This window comes from Chiloscyllium plagiosum, unplaced genomic scaffold (genome assembly GCF_037043375.1).
Source record: "Chiloscyllium plagiosum isolate Xiang-an unplaced genomic scaffold, Cpla_swu_hap1 HiC_scaffold_22, whole genome shotgun sequence".
In the NCBI taxonomy this organism is placed as follows: Eukaryota; Metazoa; Chordata; class Chondrichthyes; order Orectolobiformes; family Hemiscylliidae; genus Chiloscyllium; species Chiloscyllium plagiosum.
In genome coordinates this window covers 12,963,503-12,990,667 of record NW_028270160.1, presented here as the reverse complement: position 1 = coordinate 12,990,667, position 27,165 = coordinate 12,963,503, and the positions used below count along the sequence as shown (strand labels likewise).

The window sequence follows — 27,165 nt, the reverse complement described above, 5'->3', positions numbered from 1 at the left end:
TTATTTCTTTATAACTTCTCCTATAACCAGTCATTCCTTTTCCAAAACTGACCAAGATGTGACCATATCCCAGTCCTTGTAGTGAACTGTATACAATATGAATGATTGGATAATCTCTCATCAATTATGTGTAAATGAATGGCATTGATCTTACCTATATTTTTGTATTGTGTAACTGCCCCGTCCACACAGAAATAATCCAGTATTCACTCGGAGATGTTGCTGCAGTTTTGTTCATGAGTTCTGTTTGCTGTGACACATGCCATTTTATTTTAATAGACTCTGTAGACTGTTTGCTCTGTAGCAAGTTGTTTAAATTGAATGTGTTTCCTGAGTAAACAGATGGCTGTAATATTGGCTGTTTTGGAATAAATCCAGATGGAAATCCTGACCCTGTCTCTAACTCACTGGAACATCACGCCATTCTTGTTAAAACCCCTGATAGCTGAGTGTTGTGAGGAACTCAATTAAAATAGAATCAACCCAGAATTAGCTAGCACCAATGTTCCATATGTGATCAGAAAGTCAGGAAGACACACAGAGATATTCAAGTGGCTTAAATATGACCAAACTAAATCAATAATTCTGATTTTGTTTCAGAGCAGAACATATTTTATTGTGAAAGTAATCTAAATACCTTTGTAATGGAAAATGAAACAGGTACACAATTGAAGGCTTGTTTTCAAACTGCACTCTCATGAGTCCACTGTGATATTTTATGCAGCTGTAATGGGATTGTATGCTTCCAGCAATTTTTTTTTATCATTCATTATTCAAAAAGGAAATATCATGACAGTTTACAAAATACATTTTGATCAATACCCCCTCGCCCAACACCATTCCCCCACCAAAACAAAAATTCAATTTGACAAAAATATGACTCTGGAAGGAAATGATTATATTTTTCAATACATTTCACAGTTGCCACGTTGGAATATTTGAACTACATAAAATGACTTAAATGCTTCATTTTTAGATTAGATTAGATTACTTACAGTGTGGAAACAGGCCCTTCGGCCCAACAAGTCCACACCGACGCGCACCCACCCAGACCCACCCCCCTACATTTACCCCTGCACCTAACACTACAGGCAATTTAACGTGGCCAATTCACCTAACCTGCACATTTTTGGACTGTGGGAGGAAACCGGAGCACCTGGAGGAAACCCACGCAGACACGGGGAGAATGTGCAATCTCCACACAGTCAGTCGCCTGAGGCAGGAATTGAACCCAGGTCTCTGGCGCTGTGAGGCAGCAGTGCTAACCACTGTGCCATTTTGTGTGTACATTTGTTGGAAAATATGGAGGCTGGCTTTGTGAGATAATTGGAGAGGCATAATTGTTCTGACTGCAGTGTCTGAGATTTGTCTCCTATCTTCAAGTGCAGAGGTGTGTATTTGAAGGGAGTTTAACACCCAAAAATGGATGAGTTATGGTCAGAGGGATGTGAAAATGTTTTGAACTTCCGATTTCTGCTTTTGGGTTTTAACAAAAGCAAAACAGAGAAGGAACGTGGACAAACTGCTCAGAGAGGGAAGTTGGACATTTCAATGTTATGATGAGGCTGTGGGCCTCATACTTGATCCCTCTTTTAGGTTCAATCCTACCCTCACATCTCAAGGGAGGCACGGACATCCTCAGGGGAAAGGTAGGCAATTTTTCAGCACTGTCTGTGGGCCAGGAAGAACGTGACTCGTGCCTGCAAACTAACCTCATTCCCTCTCTGCAATGGGACACTCCAAGATCAGAACTCTATTCCCTGTTATTGGATCTGCCTGCCAATAGCATCATCTATTTCTGCCGCTGCCAAAATGGCCTCCAGGATCACATCCCCAAATTTCATGAGGGAAGACAATCATTTGGTAGTCATGTCATATTTTAATGCAAATTGGAGACCCAGGCTAATGCTCTGGGAGCACAGACTCAAATCAAATTCAATTCATAAATCCAGAATTGAAAGCTAGTTTCAGTGATGGGTGATCATGAAACTATCACTGATTGTTGGAAAAATCTGTCTAATGTTCTTCAGGGGAGGAAATCTGCTGTCCTTACCCGATATAGTCTGCATGTGACTCCAGATCCGCAGCAATGTGATTGACTCTTAACTACTCTCTAAAACGGCCAAGCAAGCCACTCAGTTCAAGGCAATTGGGAGTGGGCAACAAATGTTGGCCTTGCCAGTGATGCCAACATCCCATGAAAGAATAAATTCCACGTCATGCACCACTCATCCACTCATCTTGCAATCTCCACGATAAGGAGCAGGATTGCATGTTCAATAGGGAATCAAACCATGTCAATCAGACTGGCTCGCTGATGGGGAGTCTGGTGAGTCAAAACCTTTGACGGTGTGGTTCAAACTCCGCACACCAGAGTTCTGTCCCTCTACCCTTGGGTCAGTGTCTGTTCTGAATGCTGATGTACCCAGCATTCCACCCATTTTCTTTTGGACAGTTACCAAAAGCTTGTCAAGGAACAGCTAAACCTCTGTTTGGTGTTGAAAAAGGAAGTGCGAGGTACTTCAGTGTTTCTGTTGATGTCAACTACTGGATTTGTGCGACATCGCTGAGGTCCCAATTTTCACAATATCAAGTGAACATTTTGATGGACAGCTCCAACAGCTTAGTTTGAGCATTTAAGTGAAATTCATAAGGGAGTCATGGAAGGAATTTCAATGCATCGAATGCTTTATAGTATCAAGAAGAGCATATTTTCTTTCAATATTGGCACCCTCAATCAATAACTAATTCAATAGGCATCCTGACAGAAAATAAAGTTACGTCTATGCTGGATAATAGGTGAGTTGGCATGTTAAGGCTAAGAGTTGTGGGTGGGGTAGTGAGAGTTGGCATGAGTTAGCATTAGTGGTCTAATGCCTCATGGGATTGAGTGGGGGCGTAGAGATTTGACAAGGCATAGGAAATGGGTAGAGGGCCAAAGGTTGTCATGGAGATATTATGGGCCATGGCGGTGGGTGGAAACTGGGGCACAGGTTGGCATTGAGGGTGTTTGGGTCACGGCGATGGTCACAGGGTAATAAGTGGCATTGATTGACAGAGTGAGTGAGGCATGGAGTGAGAGGGGAATTATAGGAGCAGAGCTGGAGGGAGGCTTTATTCTTAAACACAGCACAGAGTGCTTTCTGCTCAGCTCACCTCGGGAACCAGCACCATCCCCTGCTTTTATTGGGTCATCTGGCCTGAATCTCAGAAAATCTGTCTCCCGCCCTCTCCAGCTGGAAAGGTGGACGTTCCTATGCTCATGGAGCCGGGATTTCTTCCATCTCTGCACCCCTGGCTTGGGAACAAAGATCGGGGCCTCCAGGTTCTACAATCCATGGACTCCAAAAATCTGATTTCATTGGAGAGATCAGATGATTAGAATAGCCAGCTGCCTCTGGAAACTCTGTCCTAATCCTATCCTCACAAAAAGGAGTGATGCCAGGGTTGGGGCTTGAAATTTAGATCTTCACTTTGTTTGTTTTACCAAAATGCAATACCTCACATTTACCCAAATTAAACTGCATCTGCCACTCTTCAGCACATTGACCCAATTGATCAAGATCCCTTTGTAATCCTTTGTCCATTGTGTCATCAATTTTGATGTCATCTGCAAACTTACCAACCCTGCCTTCTATATTCTCATCTAAATAATTTATATAAATGACAAACGAAAGTGGACCCAGCACCGATCCCAGTGGAACACTGCTGGTCATGGGCCTCCAGTCCAAATGGCAATTTAGGGTCTGAGTTGTGTTATTAATAAGTCAATTTACAAGCTTCAGTCCCTTCTGGGATGTTGGATATCTCAGTTGGTTGGATGGCTGGCTTGCCATGACAGAGTGACGCCAACAATGTGGGTTCAATTCCCACAGCGGCTGAAGTCACCGTAAGGTTCTCTAGCCTGACCCTGACTTGAGGCACGGTGGCCCTCAGGTTAAATCACCACCAGCTGCCTCATTCTGGTGAGAGAACAGTGTAATGATCCTCTGGAACGACGGAGCTTCTACCGATCTCCTTTAATTGGCAATTCTGTCTAGGAGACAACCCGCCTTTCTGCCTGGCAGATGCAGGGAGTTGCTCCCAAAATGAAGCTAGACCGCACCAGAATCCTAATGTGATTCTGCCACACCTCACCATTTATCATGTGATTCAGGCTCCTATAAAATTCACTCAATCAAAGCCAAGAGAACCAAGGAGCCAGCAAAAATTAGGAACTGAAGGAAATTAGAATAGCAAAAATGTTGTACTGGAGAAATTAATGGGATAGAAAGTGGATGAATGCCCTGGCCCTAATGATGTACATGTGGGAGAGCTGAAAGAGGAGGCCGCTGTAGAGATAATGGATGTGTTGGTGGACAGCTTTTAAAATTATATATGTTTTGGAATTGCCCCTGTAGATTGGAAGGTAATAGATGTAACACCATTACTTAAGAAAGGAGAGGAGAGAAAACCTGAAAACCAGTCAGCCTGATATCAGTAGTAAGGGAAATGTCAAAATCTATTATAAAGGATGTGATAACTGGACACAGACAATAATGGTAAGGTTTGCCTATAGGGCAGCACGGTGGCTCATTGGTCAGCACTGCTGCTTTACAGCACCAGGGACCTGGTTTGATTCCTGCCTCAGGCGACTGTGTGGAGTTTGCACATTCTCCCCGTGTCTGTGTGGGTTTCCTCCGAGTGCTTTAGTTTCCTCCCACAGTCCAAAGCTGTGCAGTTTAGGTGGATTGGCAAAGCCAAATTGTCCCATGGTGTCCTGAGATGTGAAAGCTAGGTGAATTAGCCATGGGAAATGCAGGATTAGAAGGATAGAGTAGGGGGGTTGGGTATAGGCTGGGATGCCTGTAGGAGGTCGGTACAACTTGATGGGACAAATGGCCTCTTTCTGCACTGTCGGGATTCTATGATCTATGATGATTTGGCAGAGTTAACATTGACTTATGAATGGAAAATATTTTTCACAAACCTGTTAGATTTATTTGAAGATGGAACTAGAAGAATAGAACGAGTGGATGTGGTGTATTTGGATTTTCAAATTTTTGCTTATGTCCAACACTTGAGATTAGTAAGGACTAAGCCAAATTACAGAACAAGGTGAGGTAATATATTAGCAGATTTTGAGAATTGGTTAACAGACAGAGAATAGAGAGTATAAATAAATGGGTTGACAAGCTGTGGCTAGTTGGGTAACACATTGACTGGTGATTGAGTCCCAGGTATTCACAATCTATATTAACAATTTGGATATGGGGGCCAAATCTCATATTTCCACAAAACTAGGTAGGAAAGAAAGTTGTGGGAAGGATACAAAACAGCTTTATGGACATTTAGATAAACTGAATGAATAGGCAAGAACATAGCAATGAAATATAATGTGCTAAGATATGAAGTTATCTCTTTTGGTAAGAAAACAGAAATTAATAATTCTCAAATGGTGAGTGACCGGAAGTGATATCCAAAGGAGCATGTGCATCCTTCTTTGTGAGTCACTGAAAACTAACATGCAAGAATCAGGAAGGCAAATGGTATATCGACCTTCGTTGGAAGAGGATTTAGTACAGTATTACTGAAGACCTTTTGCAATTGTACAGAGCCAAGGGTGAGACTGCACCTGGGGATCTTGTGTGTAGTTTTGACACTTGCCATGGAGGAAGTGCATCAATGAAGGTATACCAGAGTGAGGTGCAAGATGCTGGGGTTAATCTCTGCAGAGAGATTGAGGAGACCAGATCTTTACTCTCTCGAGTTTAGAAGAACGAGAAGTGATCCCTCATTGAAGTATACAAAGTTCTTACAAGAATCATCTCTGCCAGGACAATGTTTCCCCCTCGCTGGGAGTCTACATCCAGGAAACACAGTCTCAAAATAAGAGGTAGGCCATTAAAGACTGAGGTGAGGAGGACATTTTTCATTCAGAAGGTGGTGAATGTTTGGAATTTCACTCCCCAGAGGGTGCTGGAGACTCAGTCATTAAATATGCCCAAGACAGATATTGAAAGCCTTCCAGATGTTGAAGATACCAAGAGATATGGGGGTATGCTGGAAAATGACAGTGAGGTGGACCAGCCACAAACCAGTTGGATGGCAAGGTGGCATGAGGGACTGAATGGCCTTCTCTTGCTCCTATTTTTGATATTCCTGTTGGTCAGGGGCTTGATCAGGAACTGGGAAACACTATCATCCACATTGAGTGGAGACATCCATTAAAAATGATTCAAGTGGATTCAAATATTGGACAAATCTCAGAGAAATGTCATTTTAATGGTTGCATACAGCAGCAACACAGGTCCTGGCCAGAAATGGAGATGACTGGGTAATCCCTTGTTCATCATACACTGGTGTAACTGACGGGAGTTCAATTTGGATTACATAACTCTCCTCCTGTTGCCACATTCTGTTGGAGAAATAGTTCTGTTTTTACCAGGAGCCATTGCTGTGGTTCAGTCCTGTTTAGCTGGGGTTTGCTGTAGCTGTGCTTCGTTGGGACTCTGTTGAAATCAGTTCTGTTGGACCTGACACTTGCCAGAATTCCTCCTGGCCCCAATTCATTAGCTGACACTCTGAGGGCAATAATTACTCCAATGTTTCTTTTCACCCAACATCTTTCAGTGCTGAAAATGATTAAAAATATAGCTTGACTGTTCCAGTGATAATTGCCTGGTGATCTGGGGACCAATTCCAGAATGGGGGAATGCCAATCTCTGAGAGAAATTACAATGGAAATATTATCACCCAAGCTCCAATTATCCACTTCCCAATTTGGCAGAACCTTGAGTGGGAAGCCAAATGGTATGACGTCTATTAGTTGTTTCTGTTTTTTTGCGTTTTTGACAAGATAATTACTGCACGAATGAGTAGGATCCTTCAATAAGCTGACAACACCCACCAGAGGAGGGCTAGCAGCCAGAGATTTCATGTAATTGGCAAGAGGGTGAGGGAAATTAGATTTTTTTTTCCCAATAAATGGTTATAATCTAGAATGCACCATCTGAAAATAGTGATGGAAGCAAATTCAAAGTAATGTTGAAAAGGGATTGGATAAATACTAGTAAAGGAGATGTCTGCAGGGCTATGGAAAAAGAACAGGAGAGGGACTGGGGATTGGGATTTGCTGGGTAACTCGTTCAAAGGGCACACATAATATGACGGGCCAATTGGCTTCTTTCTGTGCTACATGCCTCTAAAGTTACTCAGTAGGGAGTTTCCTAATATTGTGGTTAATATTGAACAAAGACTCAATACCAATCACTACTGGGTTCATCTGCAACATGATATAAATGTTTGAATTTTCACGTGGAACGGTAAATGCTAATTTCACCTTCCCCATGATAAAAAAAGCATTTATTGTGACCTGTACATTGTAGATTAAAGATTCGTTTTGTTCTCAAGAAATCAGTGTTCAGCCTGAGGTCCCCCTGCCCTTAATTTTCCCCAGTCTCTGCAGTTGGGGCACAGCGCCCCCATTATATCATCTTCATCCTTGAGAAGAAGTTTCTTCAGGGCTTTAGAGTCATCGAGACATAGAGCGTGATTCTCCTTCATCGTCTCTGGCCCAAGACGATTTTAGTGGGTTCCTACTGATAGTACGAACAACTCCCGACTCCTGTGGCCTGAGGCTGCAATATAAAAATGTGAAGATATTTCAATGGAGATGGGAGAGAGTTAGGAAAGGAGTTGACAAATGCATTGGACCAACAGTGACACTTGAATCATACAGACAAGATTTATGCCTGATCAGTACTACTGAGTAACTTAGTGGTAGATTGTTATGACATCATCATGTGACTGTCAGGTGATAGAAGATGAACTAGAAAGACTTCAGGCCATTTCTTGTCCAACATTTCCTTTATTCTCAGGTCAAATCTGCCGAGTTGCAATTGATTATAGATGGGCTTGGTGGGCTGCAACTTACATTTATATTCATTCGTGAGGGTATGAACAGCACTGAGATGGCCAGCATTTATTACCATCCATAATGGCCCTGGAGAAGGTGATGGTGAACACATGTTAGGGAGGTACACCCACAGTGCTGTTAGACTGGGAATTCCAGGATCTTAACCCAACGACATTGAAGGAACAGCCATATATTTCAACTCAAGATCATGTGCAACTTGGAAGGGAACTTGCAGGTGGTGGTGATCTCATGTTCTGTTGCCCTTGTCCTTCTAGATTAGTGGTGGCTCAGTGGTTAGCACTGCTGCCTCACAGCACTCGGGACCCGAATTTGATTCCAGCTTCGGGCAACTGTCTGTGTGGAATTTGCACATTCTCCTCATGTCTGCGTGGGTTTGCTCTGGGTGCTCCAGTTTCCTCCCACAGTCTAAAGATGTGCAGCTCAGGTGAATTGGCCATGCTAAATTGCCCATAGTGTTAGGTGCATTAGTCAGAGGGAAATGGGTCTGGGTGGGTTACTTTTCGGAGGGTCGGTGTGGACTGGTTGGGCCAAATGGCCTGTTTCCACACAATAGGGAATCTAATCAAAAACTGCAGATGCTAGAATCCAAGCTAGACAAGTAGGGGGCTGGAAGAATGCAGCGGGGCGAGAGGAGGTGGATGTGGTGAGGTAGAGATAGGTGAACACATGTAGTGGGTATGACCTGGCTGATTGATGGGAGGAATTCCCATCTATTTGTATTTACTTCTCCCTACCTCACCAGCCCACCACCCCCCCCCCCCCCCCTTCATCTGCAGCTCCCCTTACACCCACCCCCAGTCCTGAAGAAGGGTTACACCCGAAATGTTCACTTCTCCACTTCCTGATGCTGCCTGGCTTGCTTTGTTCTTCCAACCTCCTGCTAGTCTATTTTGTCCTTCTAGATGGCATAGGTCAAGGGTTTGGGAAATGCAGCTGAAGAAATGTTCATGAGTTGCCCCATGATTTGTGCGTTTTGTTTCAAACTAGTGGGGGTCCTTGTTGCCAAACATTCTTTTATCATCTTTCCAAGAACACAGAGGTCAAGGAACAATAAGTTTAGTTCTTGTAATGAGTTGAAAAGCCATCCTCAACCTTACCAAGTTCTTTGTCCAGGAACGGACTCTCTCCAACAGACCACTTTGTCACCTGAAGTTCCCAGGATGATGAGATGGACCAAAGGAGAAGGGCCACAGGCTGACCAGTGCCTCATGAAGCCTGATCATAAAGCCTATCAGCTGCCGTCAGGACAGTTGGGAAACAAGGATTTGAAAAAGAAAAGTTCTCTGAAGAAAGTGTGAAATTTGCATAAGGACTATCTTATGGAGACAAGTTACAAAGCATAAAACAGGAGGAGGATGTTTTAGCTCCTCTGGTCTCTTGTGTTTTTCTCGACCACAAGGTTGTTTGACACTATCATCACAATTATCCACGGACAGATTAGCAATAGATCCCTCCTACAAAAGTCTTCATCCATTATTTAATCGATTGATGCTTAGATTGCAATGACACTATCTGGAATCCCTCCAGCTCCCGAATAACAAGTTTCTAATCTTTCCCATCAATTAACCAATGCCTACGTAGCAACAGTGTGATCAACTTACAGAAATACCTCGCTGACCCAAATTTCCAATTGTTACCGAGAATCAATCTGGACAAAGGGAAGAAAGGAATTTGATCTAGGAGATGGATATAGCATTTATATAGCATCTTTTTTTTAGATTTCAAGGCATCTAGTGAATCTCTTAAGAGTCACACAGCTGATTGTAGGTAAACAGAGCCATCAATTTTCTGCAAAGTACAATCCCACCTAACTGCAAGTTAGATTTATTGTTACTTGCTGGTCCCCTTACTCTGTGCCCTTCCTGGCTACTGTCTTACAGAATTGTTTAATAGTGCAGCTCAGAAAATGGCCATTTGGTTTGTTCAAACGAAAAGATCTTGGCTATTCACCCTATCGATACCCCTCATGATTTTATAAACCTCTATAAGGTTACTCCTCAGCCTAAGATGCTCCAGGTAAAATAGCCCTAGCCTATTCAGCCTCTCCCTGTAGCTCAAACCCTGCAACCCTGGCAAATCTTTTCTGAACCCTCTCATCACTTGCCTTTCTTTATAACCTTCTCCATCCTACAACCTCCCACACTCTATTCTCATACCTTTGGTTTTGGTTGTGGCAATGGCAACCTTTACTGAGACTTTATCTGAATCTCAGGACTGACTGTGAGTTATACTGCTGCTGAACATGCGAGCAGCAGCAGTTGTAGCATTAGTTTCTCAATTAAGTTAGTTTAACTTAGATAGATTCAAGGTGCTGCCTTTTAGAAAAGCAAATCAGAGCAGGACTTATACAATTTGTGGTAAGGTCCTAAGGAGTTTGCTGAACAAAGAGACCTAGGACTGCAGGTTCATAGCTCCTTGAAAGTAGAATCGCAGGTTGATAGGCTAGTGAAGAAGGCATTTGATATGCTTTCCTTTATTGGTCAGAGTATTGAGTACAGGAGTTGGGAGGTCATGTTGCAGCTGTACAGGACATTGGTTAGGCCACTATTGGAATATTACGTGCAATTCTAGTCTCCTTCCTATCAGAAGGATGTTGTGAAACTTGAAAGGGTTCAGAAAGGATTTACAAGGATGTTGCCAGGGTTGGAGGATTTGAGCTACAGGGAGAGGCTGAACGGGCTGGGGCTGTTTTCCCTAGAGCATCGGAGGCTGGGGAGTGACCTTATAGAGGTTTATAAAATCATGAAGGGCTTGGATTGGATAAAGAGACAAAGTATTTTCCCTGGGGTGGGGGAATCCAGAACTAGAGGGCATGGGTTTAGGGTGAGAGGGGAAAGAATCAAAAGTGACCTAAGGGGCAACGTTTTCACACAGAGGGTGGTACGTGTATGGAATGTGCTGCTAGAAGACTTGCTGGAGGCTGGTACAACTGCAACATTTAAAAGACATCTGGATGGGTATATGAATAGGAAGGGTTTAGAGGGATATGGGCCAGGTGCTGGCAAATGGGACTAGAATAGGTTGTGATATCTGAACAAATTGGACCGAACGGTCTGTTTCCATGCTGTCTATGACTCTAGTTTATAATACAGTAGAGTATATATGCAGCAATAGTTGTCGGAGTCATCACAATATATTGGTAGTAGAGAATTAATGTAATTATTAATACAGGGAAGGATGGAGTAAAATACTGTAGGAATATTTAGGTCCTTTAGAAAAATGAGCAAGCAATGTGGGCAGTTGTACAGTAATGCTTTTGAAGGCAAATTGCAGATGAACAATGTTATTGGAAAATAATAACCAAACAGATTCAAGAACAGCTTCTTTCTGGATGTTATTAGACTGCTGAATGCACCACTTGAATTTCAAATCTAATGTTGGCCTTACATTTGTGTGTTTCATGGTGTGGCTGTAATCTTGTATGCCTTGCTTGTCTAACCCCCCCACCCCCAAGATCTGTATGTCCCTGTATGTTATGATCTGCCTGTGCTGCTCGCAAAACAAAACTTTTCACTGTACATCAATACATGTGACAACAATAAATCAAATCAAATTGAATAAATCTGGACCAGGAACTTGGGCCTATATTAATATAACAGCAATTAAGTAGCTCGAGATTCTTCATCAACAACTCACTTTCCGTCCCCACCACCAGCAATACTCAAGAAGCTTGACACCATCCAGGACAAAGCAGCCTGATGGATATTATTTAAAGGGAGAGACATTGTAAATTCTACAGTGCAGAGAAATGTTGGTGTCCCTTTTCCTTTCCAAGGGACATGGGTATCGCTGGCAAGCTCAGCATTTCTTCATTGTTAGTTACTGAGTGGTTTGTGTGGCTGTTGCAGAGGGCAATTAAGAGTCAATTACTTTGCTGTGGATCTGGTGTCAGGTGCATGCCAAACAGGGTGTGAACATTGAAACACAGAATATAGGAGCAGGAGTAGACTATTTGGCCCATCGAGCCTGTTCAACATGATCACGTCTGATTAGTTCCATGTTCCTACTTGTTCCCATATAACTCAATGACTTTAGACATAAGAGTTATACTGCTTCTTTCTCGAAAACAGCTGATATTCCTTTGCCAAACTCTTAAACCTGATGAGTTCGCATAACAATGATGACAGATTCATGGTCATTGTTATCAGGTTTTCAACTTTCTGATTTGCCCTTGCTGCAGGATGTGGGCACTGCTGGCTGGGCCCATATTTATTGCCCAATACTAACTACCCTGGAGATGGCTGCTCTAAATTTATGCATCAAATTTAAATTGCACCAGCTGCCATGAGCATGGGCCTCTGGGTTATAAATCGAGTGACTTTTAACACTGGGGAACCATTTGACTCTACCACACAACATCAACATGCGGGTACAGCAAGTAATTAGGATGGCAAACGGGATGTCAACATTATAGTAAGGAGGATTGGCTTGAAGGGCTGATTGGTCAATTTCCTGTTTCTCGATCTTATGTTAATCCACTATCTTTAACTTTCACTCCCTCCACCATCAATGCTCAGAAGCAGCAGTGTGTACCATCTCCAGGATGCACTGCAGCAACTCACAGGGCTCCTTTGACAGCACCTTCCAAGCATGTGAATTGTACCATAGGACATAGAAAAGTACAGCATAGAACAGGCCCTTTGGCCCACGATGTTGTGCCGAGGATTAATCCTAATGTAAAATAAACTAACAACTTACACACGCCTCAACTCACTGCTATCCATGTGCATGTCCAGCAGTTGCTTAAATGTCCCTAATGGCTCTGTTTCCACCACCACTCTCTGCATAAAGAACCTTCCTCTGACCTCTCCTTTAAACATTCCTCCTAATATCTTAAAACTATGACCCCTCGTACCAGTCAATCCTGCCCTGGGGAAAAGTCTCTGGCTATTGACTCTATCTATTCCTCTCATTATCTTGTATACCTTGATCAGGTCTCCTCTCTTCCTCCTTCTCTCCAGAGGGAAAAGTCCGAGCTTATTCAACCTCTCTACATAAGGCAAGCCCTCCAGTCCAGGCAGCATCCTGGTCAACCTTCTTTGTACCCTCTCCAAAGCCTCTGTATCTTTCCTATAGTAGGGCGACCAGAACTGGACACAATATTCCAAGTATGGTCTCACCAGGGACTTGTAGAGCTGTAGCAAAACCTCGCAGCTCTTAAACTCAATCTCCTTGTAAATGAAAGTCAAAACACTATATACTTTCTTAACAATCCTATCCATTTGGGTGACAACTTTGAGGGATCTAAGTACTTGTACACCCAGATCCCTCTGTTCCTCCACACTGCCAAGAATCCTGTCTTTAATCCTACATTCAGCATTCGAGTTTGACCTTCCAAATTGCATCACTTCGCATTTATCCAGGTTGAACTCCATCTGCCATTTCTCAGCCCAGCTCTGCATCCTATCTATGTCGCGCTACAGTCTTCAATAGCCCTCGATACTATCGAACATAGAACACAGAACATTACAGCACAGTACAGGCCCTTCAGCCCTTGATGTTGCGCTGACCTGTCATACTAATCTGAAGCCCATCTAACCTACACTATTCCATGTACGTCTATATGCTTGTCCAATGACGACTTAAATATACTTAAAGTTGGTGAATCTACTACCATTGCAGGCAAAGCATTCCATACCCTTACTACTCTCTGAGTAAAGAAACTACCTCTGACATCTGTCCTATATCTATCACCCCTCAATTTAAAGTTATGCCCCCTTGTGCTCACCGTCAACATACTTGGAAAAAGGCTTTCCCTGTCCACCCTATCTAACCCTCTGATTATCTTATATGTCTCTATTAAGTCACCTCTCAACCTTCTTCTCTCTAACGAAAACAGTCTCAAGTCCCTCAGCCTTTCCTCGTAAGACCTTCCTTCCATACCAGGCAACATCCTAGTAAATCTCCTCTGCACCCTTTCCAAAGCTTCCACATCCTTCTTATAATGCGGTGACCAGAACTGTACACAATACTCCAAGTGTGGCCACACTAGAGTTTTGTACAGCTGTAGTATAACCTCATGGTTCCGGAACTCCATCCCTCTATTAATAAAAGCTAAAACACTGTATGTCTTCTTAACAACCCTGTCAACCTGGGTGGCAACTTTCAAGGATCTGTATACTTGGACACTGAGATCTCTCTGCTCATCTATACTACCAAGAATCTTACCGTTAGCCCAGTACTTTGCATTCCGGTTACTCTGACCAAAATGAATCACCTCACACTTGTCTGCATTAAACTCCATTCGCCACCTCTCAGCCCAGCTCTGCAGCTTATCTATGTCTCTCTGTAACCCACAACATCCTTCGTCACTATCCACAACTCCACCGACCTTAGTGCCGTCTGCAAATTTACAAACCGTCCCCCATAACCGCCTCATCCAAGTCATTTATAAAAACTACAAAGAGCAGAGGCCCAAGCACAGAGCGCTGTGGGACCCCACTCAACACTGACCTCCAGGCAGAATACTTTACATCTACAACCACTCTCTGCCTTCTGTCAGCCAACCAATTCTGAATCCAGACAGCCAAATCTCCCTGTATCCCATACTTCCTGACTTTATGAATGAGCCTCAAAGGGCAAGGGAAACAGATACATGGGAGTACCATCACTTGTTATTTTTCTTCTAAGCCACTCACCATCCTGACTTAGAAATCTATTGCCATCCCTTCACTGTCACTGGATCAAAATCTGAGGAACTCCCCCCTCTAATGGCATTGTGGGCCTGCCTACAACTCATGGACTGCAGTGGTGCAAGAAAGCAGCTCACCACCAGCTTCTCCAGGGTAACTAAAGATGAGTAATAAATAAAGATAGGGATTCTATGATTCTTTGATAACTATAAAATGCTGGTCTGGCCCGTCTTACTAGGAACAAATAAACAACTGATCTGTCAACACAACAAGTAAATGTCTTGAATTTTAATTCATTCATGGGATGACGGCATCATTGCCCATCCCTAATTGCCCAGAGGGCAGTTAAGAGTCAACCACATCGTTGTGGGTCGCAAGTATATCAGACCACGTTAAGGATAGCAATTCCCTTTCCTAAGGGACATTAATGAGCCCGATGGATTTTTCCAACAATCAGCAATGGATTCATGCTCATCGTTAGACTCTTGATTCCAGATTTTTTTAAAATATCGAATTCAAATTCCACCATGTGTCGTGGTGGGATTTGTACCTGGGTCCCCAGAACATTACCTGGGTCTCTGGATTAACAGCTAGGCCATTGCCTCCCCCACTGTCACAAGAGAAAGTAAAGTTGTGCCACTAGAAGGATGAATGATGAGTAGATAAAAGACAGAAAATCTACCCCTGTACAGAGTATTTGTGAGGCAATCTTTACAGAACTGTATGCAATACTGGGCTCCTGCAGGTGCAGCATGCAATTAGGAAATTAAATCGTATGTTGGCCTTGAATACAGGAGCAAGGGTGCCTTGCTGCAGGTCTACAGGGTCTTGATAAGATGTTGTTTGAAGTATTGTCCGTATTATTGGTCTCCTTATCTCAGAAAAATGAACTTGGCCATAGAGGGCGTACAATGGAGGATGACCAGACTGATTCCTGGGATGGCAGGTTTGCCGTACAAGGAGAAGACATTGGTTGGATTGAGTTGACTAGGCCTGGAGTAATTCACTGGAGCTTAGATGAATGACAGGACTCTCTTTGAAACATATAAAACTCTAATAGGACTCGACTGACTGGATGCAGGGATGATGTTTCTCCTAGTTGAACAGTCCAGAATAAAGGGTGATGCCGTCAGGATGCAGGGTCATTTCAGACTGAGATGAGGGATAATTTCATCAGAGGGTGATGATCTTTGAAAATTCTCTACCACTGAAAGCAGTGGTGGCCATGTCACTGAATAGGAAGCTAGATAGATTTTTAGAAGCTAGAGGTGTCAAGGAGCAGGGGGATAGAACAGGAGCGTGGAGTTGAGATAGAGGATCAACCATGATATTATTGAATGGTGGAGACAGCTCCGTGGGCTAAATGGCCTACTCCTGCTCCTATTTGCAATGTTTCTATAAGATGGTCACCAGTAGTTCCAATTAATAGTCAAGAGAAACTTACTTGCCTAGAAAATGGCTACAATGTGCAATTTGTTACCACAGGAATTGTTAAGGCATTTAAGAGGAAGCTGGAGATTCACACGCATGAGAAAGGATATGCAAAGACTGTGAAATGAGAGGTGAGATGGAGTTTCTGGGGAGCATTGATACAAGTTCGGACTAGTTATGATGACTGACTTCACTCTGCGCTGCAAACTGCATGTTTTATCAGTTCATTCGTTGGATGGGAGTGTCGCTGGCTGGACCAGCATTTGTTTATTGCCCATCTCTAATTGCCCTTGAAAAGGTGGTAGTGAGCTGCCTGCTTGAACCGCTGCACTGGTGTACCTGTAATCCCATTAAGGAGGGAGTTCTAGGATTTTGACCTGAAGACACTGAAGGAACGGTGATTGGTGGGAATCTTGCATAATGTGACATTCCCATGTATCCATTGCTCTTGTTCTTCTAAGTGGTGGAGCTCACAGGTTTGGAAGGTGCATTCTAAGGAGTCTTGTTAAGTTGCCACATTTCATTTTGTAGATGATACACATTGTGCAGTAATGTATTGTAATGTATATAGGTGTTGTTGTTGTTATTGATTGAAATATAGCACAGCAACACTGAGCTGCTTTTACCCTGGATCACCTAACTACTCCTAACCTTGAGGTACTTGACATGTTCACTGGCTGAAGGGCTGGATAATTTTCCTGACTCACCATCTTTCATATAGGTGAGGAGAGATGGAAAAAAAGATATAAAGAAAAGTCGATAATTTTAATTGAATTTACTGGATAGAGAAACTCACCCTTGGCCTTTATTACAGCTGAGGCTACAGATTTACGACACTGCAATGTATTAGACATTGAGAATAGACCGATTCTGCAACCCACTCCCATTGCCTGATATCCCGGCCATCCTGAAATGGAAATGTTGCGCCATTTCTCTTGTCAGCCCATCTTTTCAGCTGAACGTGCCACTCTTTAACGCTGAGTGTAGTGTCAGAGGCTGTGACATCTGACCTCCAGCAGTCAACACTGTGTATCTTTCAAAGAAAGTTATATATCCACAAGTAAGAGCCTTGGCGAGTTGGCTGAAAATCTTTCTTGTTATTTAGCACAAACAGACCAATCATACAATGAGGATTGGCACAGCAATAATGTGGGTTCTTTATTTGAAGATCAGATCATGCACACACAATAGTAACTGGGAAGCTGTATGGAACATTTGGACTGGTGCTGTGCTCTGTCGACAGAACAATGGCTCTGCACATCACATCCTCTCTCCTGGCGAATAGTGATGGACAGTAGTTTAAGATATGCCCCTCAAAGATACAACACAACACATGCATAGAGTCATAGACTACAACAGCGAAGACAGAGGCTCTTCAGTCCATCTTGTCCACACTGGTCATCAAGCATCTATTCACTCTAATCCCATTTCCCAGCACTTGGCCTGTAGCCTTGTACGCTATAGAGTTTGAAGTACTCATCTAAATCCTTCTTGAATGTCACTTTCAGGCAGTGAATTCCAGCTTCTCAACTTCACCTAAAAAAGTACTTCCTTAAATCCTCTGTCCACCTCCTGCCCCTTGTGGAGATGAATTTCGCTTTCACATTGAAAATATCCTCCATCATGTTGTGTGGCAAAATCATTTTTCTAAATGGGTCAGGCTTCAAACAGATCTAGCAACTCATGACTGCACATCCATGAGGCACCGTAAACCATCAACAGCAGCAGAACTGTACTCCAGCACAATTTGTAACCTCATGGCCTGGCGTACTCCCCACTCAACCATTACCATCAGGCCAGGGGATCAACCCTGGTTCAATGGAGAGCGCAGGAGGGCATACCAGGAGCAGCACCAGGCAGACCTGAAGATGAGGTGACAACCTGGTGAAGCCACCAAATAGGACTACTTGCCAAACAACATAAGCAGCAAGTGATAGAGCTAAGTGATCCCACAAGCATTGGATCAGACCTAAACTCTGCAGTGCTTCCACATCCAGTAATGAGTGGTGGTGGACAATTAAACAACTCACTGGAGGAGGAGGCTCCACAAATATTCTTATCCTTAGTGGTGGAAGAGCCCAACATATCAGTGCAAAAATTAAGTCTGATTTGATTTGATTTAATTTTTTATTGCCACGTGTACTGAGATAGTGAAAAGTATTAGTTTGCGTGCTGACCAGACAAATCACACCTTACAGAAGTACATCAGGGTAATAGAACTGAATGCAGAATATAATGTTACAGCTACAGAGAAGTACAGAAAAAGACCAACCCAGACTGTAGCTTTAGGGTGCAGGGCCTGGAGTGTAGGGAGGTTAGGAACATGGCATCAATTTCAAACGAGGGTGCCTGTAAACAGAAAAGTGGCTTGAAGTGTGTATACTTCAATGCAAGAAGTATACGAAATAAGGTCGGTGAACTTGCAGCGTGGGTTGGTACCTGGAACTTCGATGTTGTGGCTATTATGGAGACATGGGTAGAACAGGGACAGGATTGGCTGTTGCAGGTCCCAGGGTTTAAATGTTTTAGTAGGGTCAGAGGTGGGGGTAAAAGAGGGGGAGGTGTGGCATTGCTTGTCAAAGATAGTATTACAGCTGTGGAAAGGACGATGGATGAAGACTCGCCATCTGAGGTAGTTTGGGCTGAGGTTAGGAATAGGAAAGGTGAGCTCACCCTGTTAGGAGTTTTTTACAGGCCTCCTAATAGTCCTAGAAACGTAGAAGAAAGGATTGCGAGGATGATTCAAGAGAAGAGTGAAAGTAATAGGATGGTTGTTATGGGGGACTTTAACTTTCCTGATATTGATTGGGAAAGCTATAGCTCAAGTTCATTAGATGGGTCAGTGTTTGTCCAATGTGTGCAGGAGGGTTTCCTGACACAATATGTAGATAGGCCAACAAGAGGTGAGGCCATACTGGATTTGGTTCTGGGTAATGAACCAGGCCAGGTGTTAGAATTAGAGGTAGGTGAGCACTTTGGGGACAGTGACCACAATTCGGTGACTTTTACTCTAGTGATGGAGAGGGATAAGTGTGCACTACATGGCAAGAATTATAGCTGGGGGCAGGGAAATTATGATGCGGTGAAGCATGACTTAGAATGTGTGGCTTGGAAAAGTAAGCTTCAAGGCAAGGGCGTAATTGATACGTGGAGCTTGTTCAAGGAGCAACTATTGAGTGTCCTTGATAAGTATGTACCCATCAGGCAGGGAGGAAAGGGTCATGTGAGGGAGCCGTGGTTTAATAAGGAATTGGAATCCCTTGTTAAATGGAAGAGGGCGGCCTATGTAAAGATGAGGCGTGAAGGTTCAATTGGGGCGATTGAGAGTCATAAGGTAGCCAGGAAGGACCTGAAGAGAGAGCTAAGAGCAGCAAGGAGGGGACATGAAAGGTCCTTAGTTGGTAGGATTAGGGAAAACCCTAAGGCTTTCTATAGGTATGTCAGGAATAAAAGAATGACTAGGGTAGGAATAGGTCCAGTCAAGGATAGTAGTGGGAAGTTGCGTGTGGAGGCTGAAGAGATTGGGGAGACACTGAATGAATACTTTTCGTCAGTATTCAATCAGGAACAGGACATTGTTGTCAATGTGAATACTGAGTCACAATTAAGTAGAATGGATGGCTTTGAGGTATGTACAGAAGAGGTGTTGGAAATTCTGGAAAGGGTGAAAATAGATAAGTCCCCTGGGCCTGATGGCATTTATCCTAGGATTCTCTGGGAAGCGAGGGAGGAGATTGCAGAGTCATTGGCCTTGATTTTTATGTCCTCGTTGTCTACAGGAGTAGTGCCAGAAGATTGGAGGCTAGCAAATGTGGTTCCCTTGTTCAAGAAGGGGAGTAGGGATAACCCTAGTAACTATAGGCCGGTGAGTCTCACTTCTGTTGTGGGCAAAATCTTAGAGAGAATTGTAAGGGATAGGATTTATGAACATCTGGATAGGAATAATGTGATCAAAGATAGTCAGCATGGTTTTGTGAAGGGCAGGTCGTGCCTCACAAACCTTATTGAATTCTTTGAGAAGGTGACTAATGAGGTGGACGAGGGGAAAGCGGTAGATGTGGTGTATATGGATTTTAGTAAGGCGTTTGATAAGGTTCCCCATGGTAGACTACTGCAAAAAATACGGAGGTATGGCATTGAGGGTGAGCTGCAGGTTTGGATTAGGAGTTGGCTGGCTGGAAGAAGACAGAGGGTAGTAGTTGATGGCAAAGGTTCATCTTGGAGTGCCGTTACTAGCGGTGTTCCGCAAGGATCTGTTTTGGGACCATTGCTGTTTGTCATTCTTATAAATGACCTGGAAGAGGGGTTAGAAGGTTGGGTGAGCAAGTTTGCAGATGATACGAAAGTCGGAGGAGTTGTAGACAGTGAGGAAGGATGTGGCAGGTTACAGCAGGATATAGATAAGCTGCAGAACTGGGCAGAAAGATGGCAAATGGAGTTCAATGTAGCTAAGTGTGAGGTGATTCACTTTGGTAAGAGTAACAAAAAGATGGGGTACTGGACTAATGGTTGGATACTTGGTAGTGTGGATGAGCAGAGGGATCTTGGTGTCCATGTACACAGATCTTTGAAAGTTGCCACCCAGGTAAATAGTGCGGTGAAGAAGGCATATGGCGTACTGGCTTTTATTGGTAGAGGAATTGAGTTCCGGAGTACTGAGGTCATGTTGCAGTTGTATAAGACTCTGGTGCGGCCGCATCTGGAGTATTGTGTGCAGTTTTGGTCGCCATACTATAGGAAGGATGTGGAGGCACTGGAACAGGTGCAGAGGAGGTTTACCAGGATGTTGCCTGGTATGGTAGAAAGATCGTATGAGGAAAGGCTGAGGCACTTGGGGTTGTTTTCATTGGAGAAAAGAAGGTTTAGGGGTGACTTGATAGAGGTGTACAAGATGATTAGGGGTTTAGATAGGGTCGACAGTGAGAATCTTTTTCCACGTATGGAGTCAGCTATTACAAGGGGGCATAGCTTTAAATTAAGGGGGGGTAGGTATAGGACAGATGTTAGGGGTAGGTTCTTTACTCAGCGAGTCGTGAGTTCATGGAATGTCCTGCCAGTAGCAGTGGTGGACTCTCCCTCATTATGGGCATTTAAGCGGGCATTGGATAGGCATATGGAGGATAGTGGGCTAGTGTAGGTTAGGTGGGCTTGGATCGGCGCAACATCGAGGGCCGAAGGGCCTGTACTGCGCTGTATTCTTCTATGTTCTATGTTCTAACATCATCATAGATACCTTACAGTGTGAAAACAGGCCATTAGGCCCAACAAGTCCACACTGACCTTCTGAAGAGTATCCCACCCAGACCAATTCCTCTACACTATTACTCTACATTTCCTATGACTAATGCACCTAACCTACACACCCCTGAACACTACAGGACAATTTAGCATGGCCAATCCACCTGACCTGCACATTTTTAGACTGTGGGAGGAAACCGGAACACCCGGAGGAAACCCACGCAGACATGGGGAGAATGTGCAAACTCCACACAGACAGTTGCCCGAGGCTGGAATCGAACCCGGGTCCCTGGTGCTGTGAGGCAGCATTATTAACCACTGAGCATAAATCGAATAACAGTGGGGAAGAAACTGTTCTTAAACTGTTGAAGCATTCACAGCAATCTTCAGCCAGAAGTGGATGATCCATTTCGGCCTCCCGTAATGGTCCCCAGCATCACACATAATTCAGCCAATTTTATTCAGTCCACGTGATATCAAAAAATGTTTGGAGGCACCAGACATTGCAAAGGCTCCGGGCCCTGACAACATTTCAGCAATAGGGCTGAAGATCTATGCTCCAGAACCTGCCACTCCCCTAACCATGCTCTTCCAGCACAGTTACAATACTGGCGTCTACAGGCATGTCTTGTACACAAAAAGCAGGATGAGTTCAACCAGGCCAATTACCATCCCATTAGTCTACTTTTGATCATTCATAAAGTAATGAGAGGTTTCATCAACAGTGCTATCAAGCAGCACCTGCTCAGCAATAACCTGCTCAGTTTCGCCCAGTTTAAGTTCTGCCAGGGCCACTCAGCTCCTGACCTCATTACAGCCTTGGTTCAAACATGTTCAAAAGAGCTAAATTCCAGAGGTGAGGTGAGAGTGACAGCATTTGATATTGTGGTCACATTCAACCAAATGTGGCATCGAGGAGCCCTAGCAAAACTGGACTCAATGGACATTGGAGGCAAACCTTTTGCTGGTTAGAGTCAATCCTGGCACATAGGAGGATGGCTATGGTTGTTAGAGGTCAGTCATCTCAGCTCCAGGACATCTCTGTAGGGATTCCTCAGGGTAGTGTTCTAGGCGCTACCACTTTCATCTGCTTCATCAGTAACTTTCCATCCACCATAAGGTCAGAAGTGGGGATGTTCACCGTTGATTACACAACACTGAGCACCATTCGTGACTTCACAGATACTAAAGTAGTCCATGTTTAAGTGTGACGTGAACTGGAGAATGTGCACGCTTGTGTTGACAAGTGGCAAGTAACACTCATGCCACACAAATGCCAGGCTAATACCATCATCAATTGACAACAATCCAACCAATGCTCCTTGACATTCAACGGTCCATCACTGAATTCCCTTTTTTGGAGTTACCATTGTCTAGAAGCTCAACTGGACTCAATACATAAAGACAGTGGCAACAAGAGCAGGTCAGATGCTAGGAATTCTGGAGTGAGTAACTTATGTCCTGACTCCCCAAAGCCTGTCCACCATCTTACAAGCCACAAGTCAGACATCCATTTGCCTGGATGGGTACAGCTCCAACAACACTCAAGAAACTCAACACTATCCAGGATAAAGCAGCTGCTTGATTTGCACTACATGCACAAACATCCATTTCCTCCACTACCAATGCTCAGTAGCAGCAATGTGTACTGTCTACAAGGTGCACTGTGTAAATTCACCAAGGATACTTAGATAACACCTTCCAAACCTATGACCACTTCCATCTAGAAGGACAAGGGTAACAGATACATGGGATCACCACTGCTTGCAATTCCCCTCCAAGCCACTCACATCCTGATTTGGAAATATATCACCGTTCCTATACTGTCACTGGGTCAAAGTCCTAGTATTCCCTCCCTAAGGGCATTGTGGGTATACTTTCAGCACATAGGCTGCAGCAGTTCAAAAATACAGCTCACCACCATGTTCTCGAGGGCATCTATGGGCGGCCAATAAATGCTGGTCCAATCAGTGATGCCCATGTTCCATGGCTGTATTTTAACAAAAGATAATTTGGTCACTAACACCGTTCTGTATGGGATTATTCTTCAAAACCACTCCGCTGGCTTTGAAGCTCTCTTGAGGTCAGGAAAGGTGCTACAGAAATGAAGTTTCTTTCTTTTTATGTAATACTTGTTGCCTCTTACCTCTCCGCAACCTGGGATGAGTTCAGGCCAGGTCCCTTGATCTTCTCCCCAGCCTCGCAATGCAGCCCCACAGCTCCTTTTCTCTCTCCCCAGCCTGGCCTCACAAGGTCCAGTTGGCCCTCCTTCACTGCCAACCTCCCTGCATTCTTCCCAGTTGGGTTTAGGCCACTGGAGCCTGGCATCACTGCCCATCAGGTTTCCCGCTTCCTGTCTGGCCCCACAGTGCAGTTGGCAGGTGGGCACCACACCCCTCCAGCTTCTTTTCTCTCTGGCTGGCCGCCTGTCGCAGCTGGTGACCTGGAGCAGCTCCTTCATGTCTTCGACCCGTTCCCCTCGGCCTCGCACTACAGCTCGAGCCATCGCTTCTGACCCTCCATTGTCCTTTGCCTCATCACTGTATAACAGCGAAGAAACCAATAAAGAGGGAACAAAGGTGATCAGGTGTCAATAAAACATCAAAAATAAGAAAATCAATATCTTTTTGTATGTATTACCTCTCAAGTTATGTCATGTCTACAGAATTAGCATAGGCCATTTGTCCCAACTGGTCCATGCCTGCCTTCAGGTAACCCATGAGCCTTTGCCTATCCCACTTCATCTTACCCTATCAGAATGTATTTCTATCCTTTTCCCCTCATCATGTTGATGATACTATGGCTTTAAGAAGTGTATTTTTACTTTTTCAGTATGAAGCAAGGTTGTGACGGAGGCACCGGGCAATTGGTTCCAAAGTTAATAATGTAAACAGTTTGTAGGCCTTCAGATATTTTTTTTAAAAGTTGGAAGAATAGAAGCAGCCTGAATGGGTGGGGTCAAGCGCCCACAGAACCAGGATTTTTAGTTTTGGCTTTTCAGTAGCAGTTGCTGGGGTCTTGAAGCTGGGTTTGGAAGCTACTTTCTCTCTGTCAGAGTTTTGTCTTGATTTTTTTCCTCCCGAACTGGGAGAATTGCATCTATTTTACTGAATTTGCCTTTGCCAAGGCTGTGTTTATGGGATGTTACTGTTCTGTAACAGTTGCTGTTTAATAGTTAAATAATCTATCATTCAGTTAAGTTTTCCAATAGATTTGCTATTACAATTTCTTCTTTCTTTTGTTGTATTTTAACTACAGTGTATGAATAAAGGATGTTTTGCTTCAAGGCTGACAGTTTGACCAATTGAATTGCATCTGGAATGCAACACCTGGCACTTGTCTTTAAAAGTAAGAAAAAGTGAGGGTGTAGGTTATCTTCTTCATATATTTTGAAAGCTTTTGGTCTGGTCCATAACACTGTAAATGTATCATCCAAACATACAATTGTTATGAACCATTGGGGTAGTGTGTCATAAATTGAGCCCTGCTATTCCTGTAGTTGTACCAAATGTAATTATATGTGTGGTATGCACAGTACCCCAATTTACCTGACTTTCAGACTGAGGCTGATTGAGAGCATGGACCACGTTTCTGTGTCAAACAAAAGTTAACATTTATTAAAAGTAAACAGATAAAAGCAACCGGCATATAACATTAGTAACTAAAAGTCTAATCCCCTTATACGCACCCAGTTACACACCTGCAAAGATACATAAATAGGGAAAATAAATTATTGGTGGAGGTGAAGTCAGTTCAGTCAGTCTTCGTTTCCTGGTTCTGATATTGAGATGATCCCATTTCAGTGAACCACGCGCTTGAGGTTCAGCCTTTCTCTGAAGCTTCCAGTGGTTTGTGAGAAGTACAAAATGACTGACTCACTTGGAAAATGTCTCTAATTTATTGATTCAAAAGTCACCACTCGTAGCAACTGTTGCCAGAAAGGTAACTGGTTTTCTTCAGGAGTAAGCTGAGTTTTGTTTTATGGCAGACAACAGGCAGCTTTTGTTGGGGAGAACAACAGGAAATACTTCTGTGTCATTCTCTCTCTTTCTCTCCGTAACTTGCTTCCAGTTCCAACCTGCTCAGTTAGCTGAGAACAAATCAGCCTCACTTGTAAACAATTCCTTAGCTCCCAATTCTCTGCATGTTGCAGGAACTCAGAACCACAAAGACTATATTCACAATAGATAACAAATTCTGTGCTGTAAATGATGCAGCCAGCCTGGTAAATCGCTGCTTCTAAATAAAAATGTTCTTCCTTATTATAAGTACAATACCTAAAAGGCATCTGGATGGATATATAAATAGGAAGGCTTTAGAGGAATATGGGCCAAATGCTGGCAAATGGGACTAGATTAATTTAGGATATCTGGTTGCCATGGACAAGTTAGACCGAATGGTCTGTTTCCATGCTGTACATCTCTATGACTGTATAAGTTCCATATTTTCATCAGTCTTTCGATAAAGAAGTTTGAATTCCCTATTTAGTTTATTTGTGATCATCCTATAAATATGGTCTGTGAGTGTGGTTTCTTTCTGCACATTCACCATATTAAAGCTTTTATTTTCGATGAGGTTTCTATTAGGTCACCTATAAGGTCCAAATTTTCTAGAGAGATGTACTGTTGTGTTCATTGTGAAATAGAACATGAAGTAGAAGGAGGGTAAACTTGAACACAGAATACTTTATTACAAGTCCTCTCAGCTCCACACTTGGTCTTAGACTGTCCTTCTACCTCCTGCTTCTGGGTCACCTGACCCACTCTCTTAAAGGGACAATACACACCCAACTACATACAAGTACCCCACCCCATTGATGTGTGAACCTCAAAGGTCTGGTATCAAACTTGTGAATCTCTCTCTGCACAAGGAGGGGTAGCACTGTGCTGTAGTGACCCAAGGTTCATGGGTTGCACTCAGAAGGTTGTATTGTTACTTGGCTGTGAGAATTGGAGGCTGAAGTCCCAATCTCGAGAATATGAACATGTAGGGCATTGATGGAGGAAACGAGGATCTTGCCCTTGGCTGTACAACCTGTGAGGGCCCATGTATCTTTTGTCAGGATAGCCTGCTGAATGAAGTACCCGACTGATGGACACCAGCAGTCCCCTCCCCTGGGATCTAGGACCTTGGGGATGGAAAAACCACCTACCGATAGGGGCTAGCCAATCATTCTCTTCTGGTTAGTCCACAAGCAACATCACTAAAATCTATGGTCTGGTTATTCTCTGACTGAGCTGTGTGGGAGCTTCCTACGTTCAGATTCACTGCTATAATTGCAATAGTGTAACTGTGAGGGCACCTCAAAAGCACTTCATTGGCTGGGGGACATCCTGAGGCAATGAGAGATGCCAGAGCAATTGAAACAATTCCAACCAATTTAACTGAAGATCTGTTAATGCTTATAGCAGATGGTTGGTTTGGAAGCTTTGCTCTGAGTTGAAAATCTAGGCCTCGAGACTTCCAATAGCCAAACAGCAGCAAAAACAAGTGACTTTCTATCTCCTACCTGTTAACTCTGTCTTTTATTGCAATTTGCAATTTTACAATCTATAATTGAACAATCAGCTGACAGTCTAATTAAAGACACTGCATCATCTTTGCTCTGACTGACTACACTCTCACTTCAGTTCATTGACATGATGTGACAACTCCACAATAATTGATTCCAATCTTTAAGCTCATGTGACGGCCTTTGATTTACAGAAAAGATGCAGTTAGTTACACTCTCATGTGACTTATCCTTTTTCTTATTAGCAACTGTGAAGATAAAGAACAAATCGACTGATCTGATTGCAATATCGAACGTGATCGGATATATCTAACACAGGAGGGCACACGCATTGCCTGTGGAGAATGTCTACATGCAATGGATGATACAGTGCGTGCTGAGCTAGCTGGTCTCATCTGGGGCTGTCAGCAGTTTGTTACAATCGTCAATGATTT

General features: G+C 43.5%; 1 protein-coding gene across 3 annotated transcripts in view; it reads right to left on the bottom strand.

Moving 5' to 3' along the window:
- Positions 1–1,076: 1,076 nt before the first annotated feature.
- Positions 1,077–27,165, bottom strand: part of LOC122561310 (zinc finger matrin-type protein 4) — a 383,561-nt gene continuing 357,472 nt past the window's right edge. For 2 of the 3 annotated variants that reach the window (XM_043712992.2, XM_043712993.2), the window contains 2 exons: positions 23,366–23,759; positions 1,077–7,619 (listed from right to left, as the gene is read on the bottom strand). In XM_043712992.2, coding sequence (XP_043568927.2) covers positions 7,578–7,619; positions 23,366–23,759 — 436 coding nt within the window. In that variant the 3' untranslated portion in view covers positions 1,077–7,577. The remainder of the gene's footprint in view (positions 7,620–23,365; positions 23,760–27,165) is intronic. The other variant, XM_043712994.2, reaches the window with a different exon arrangement.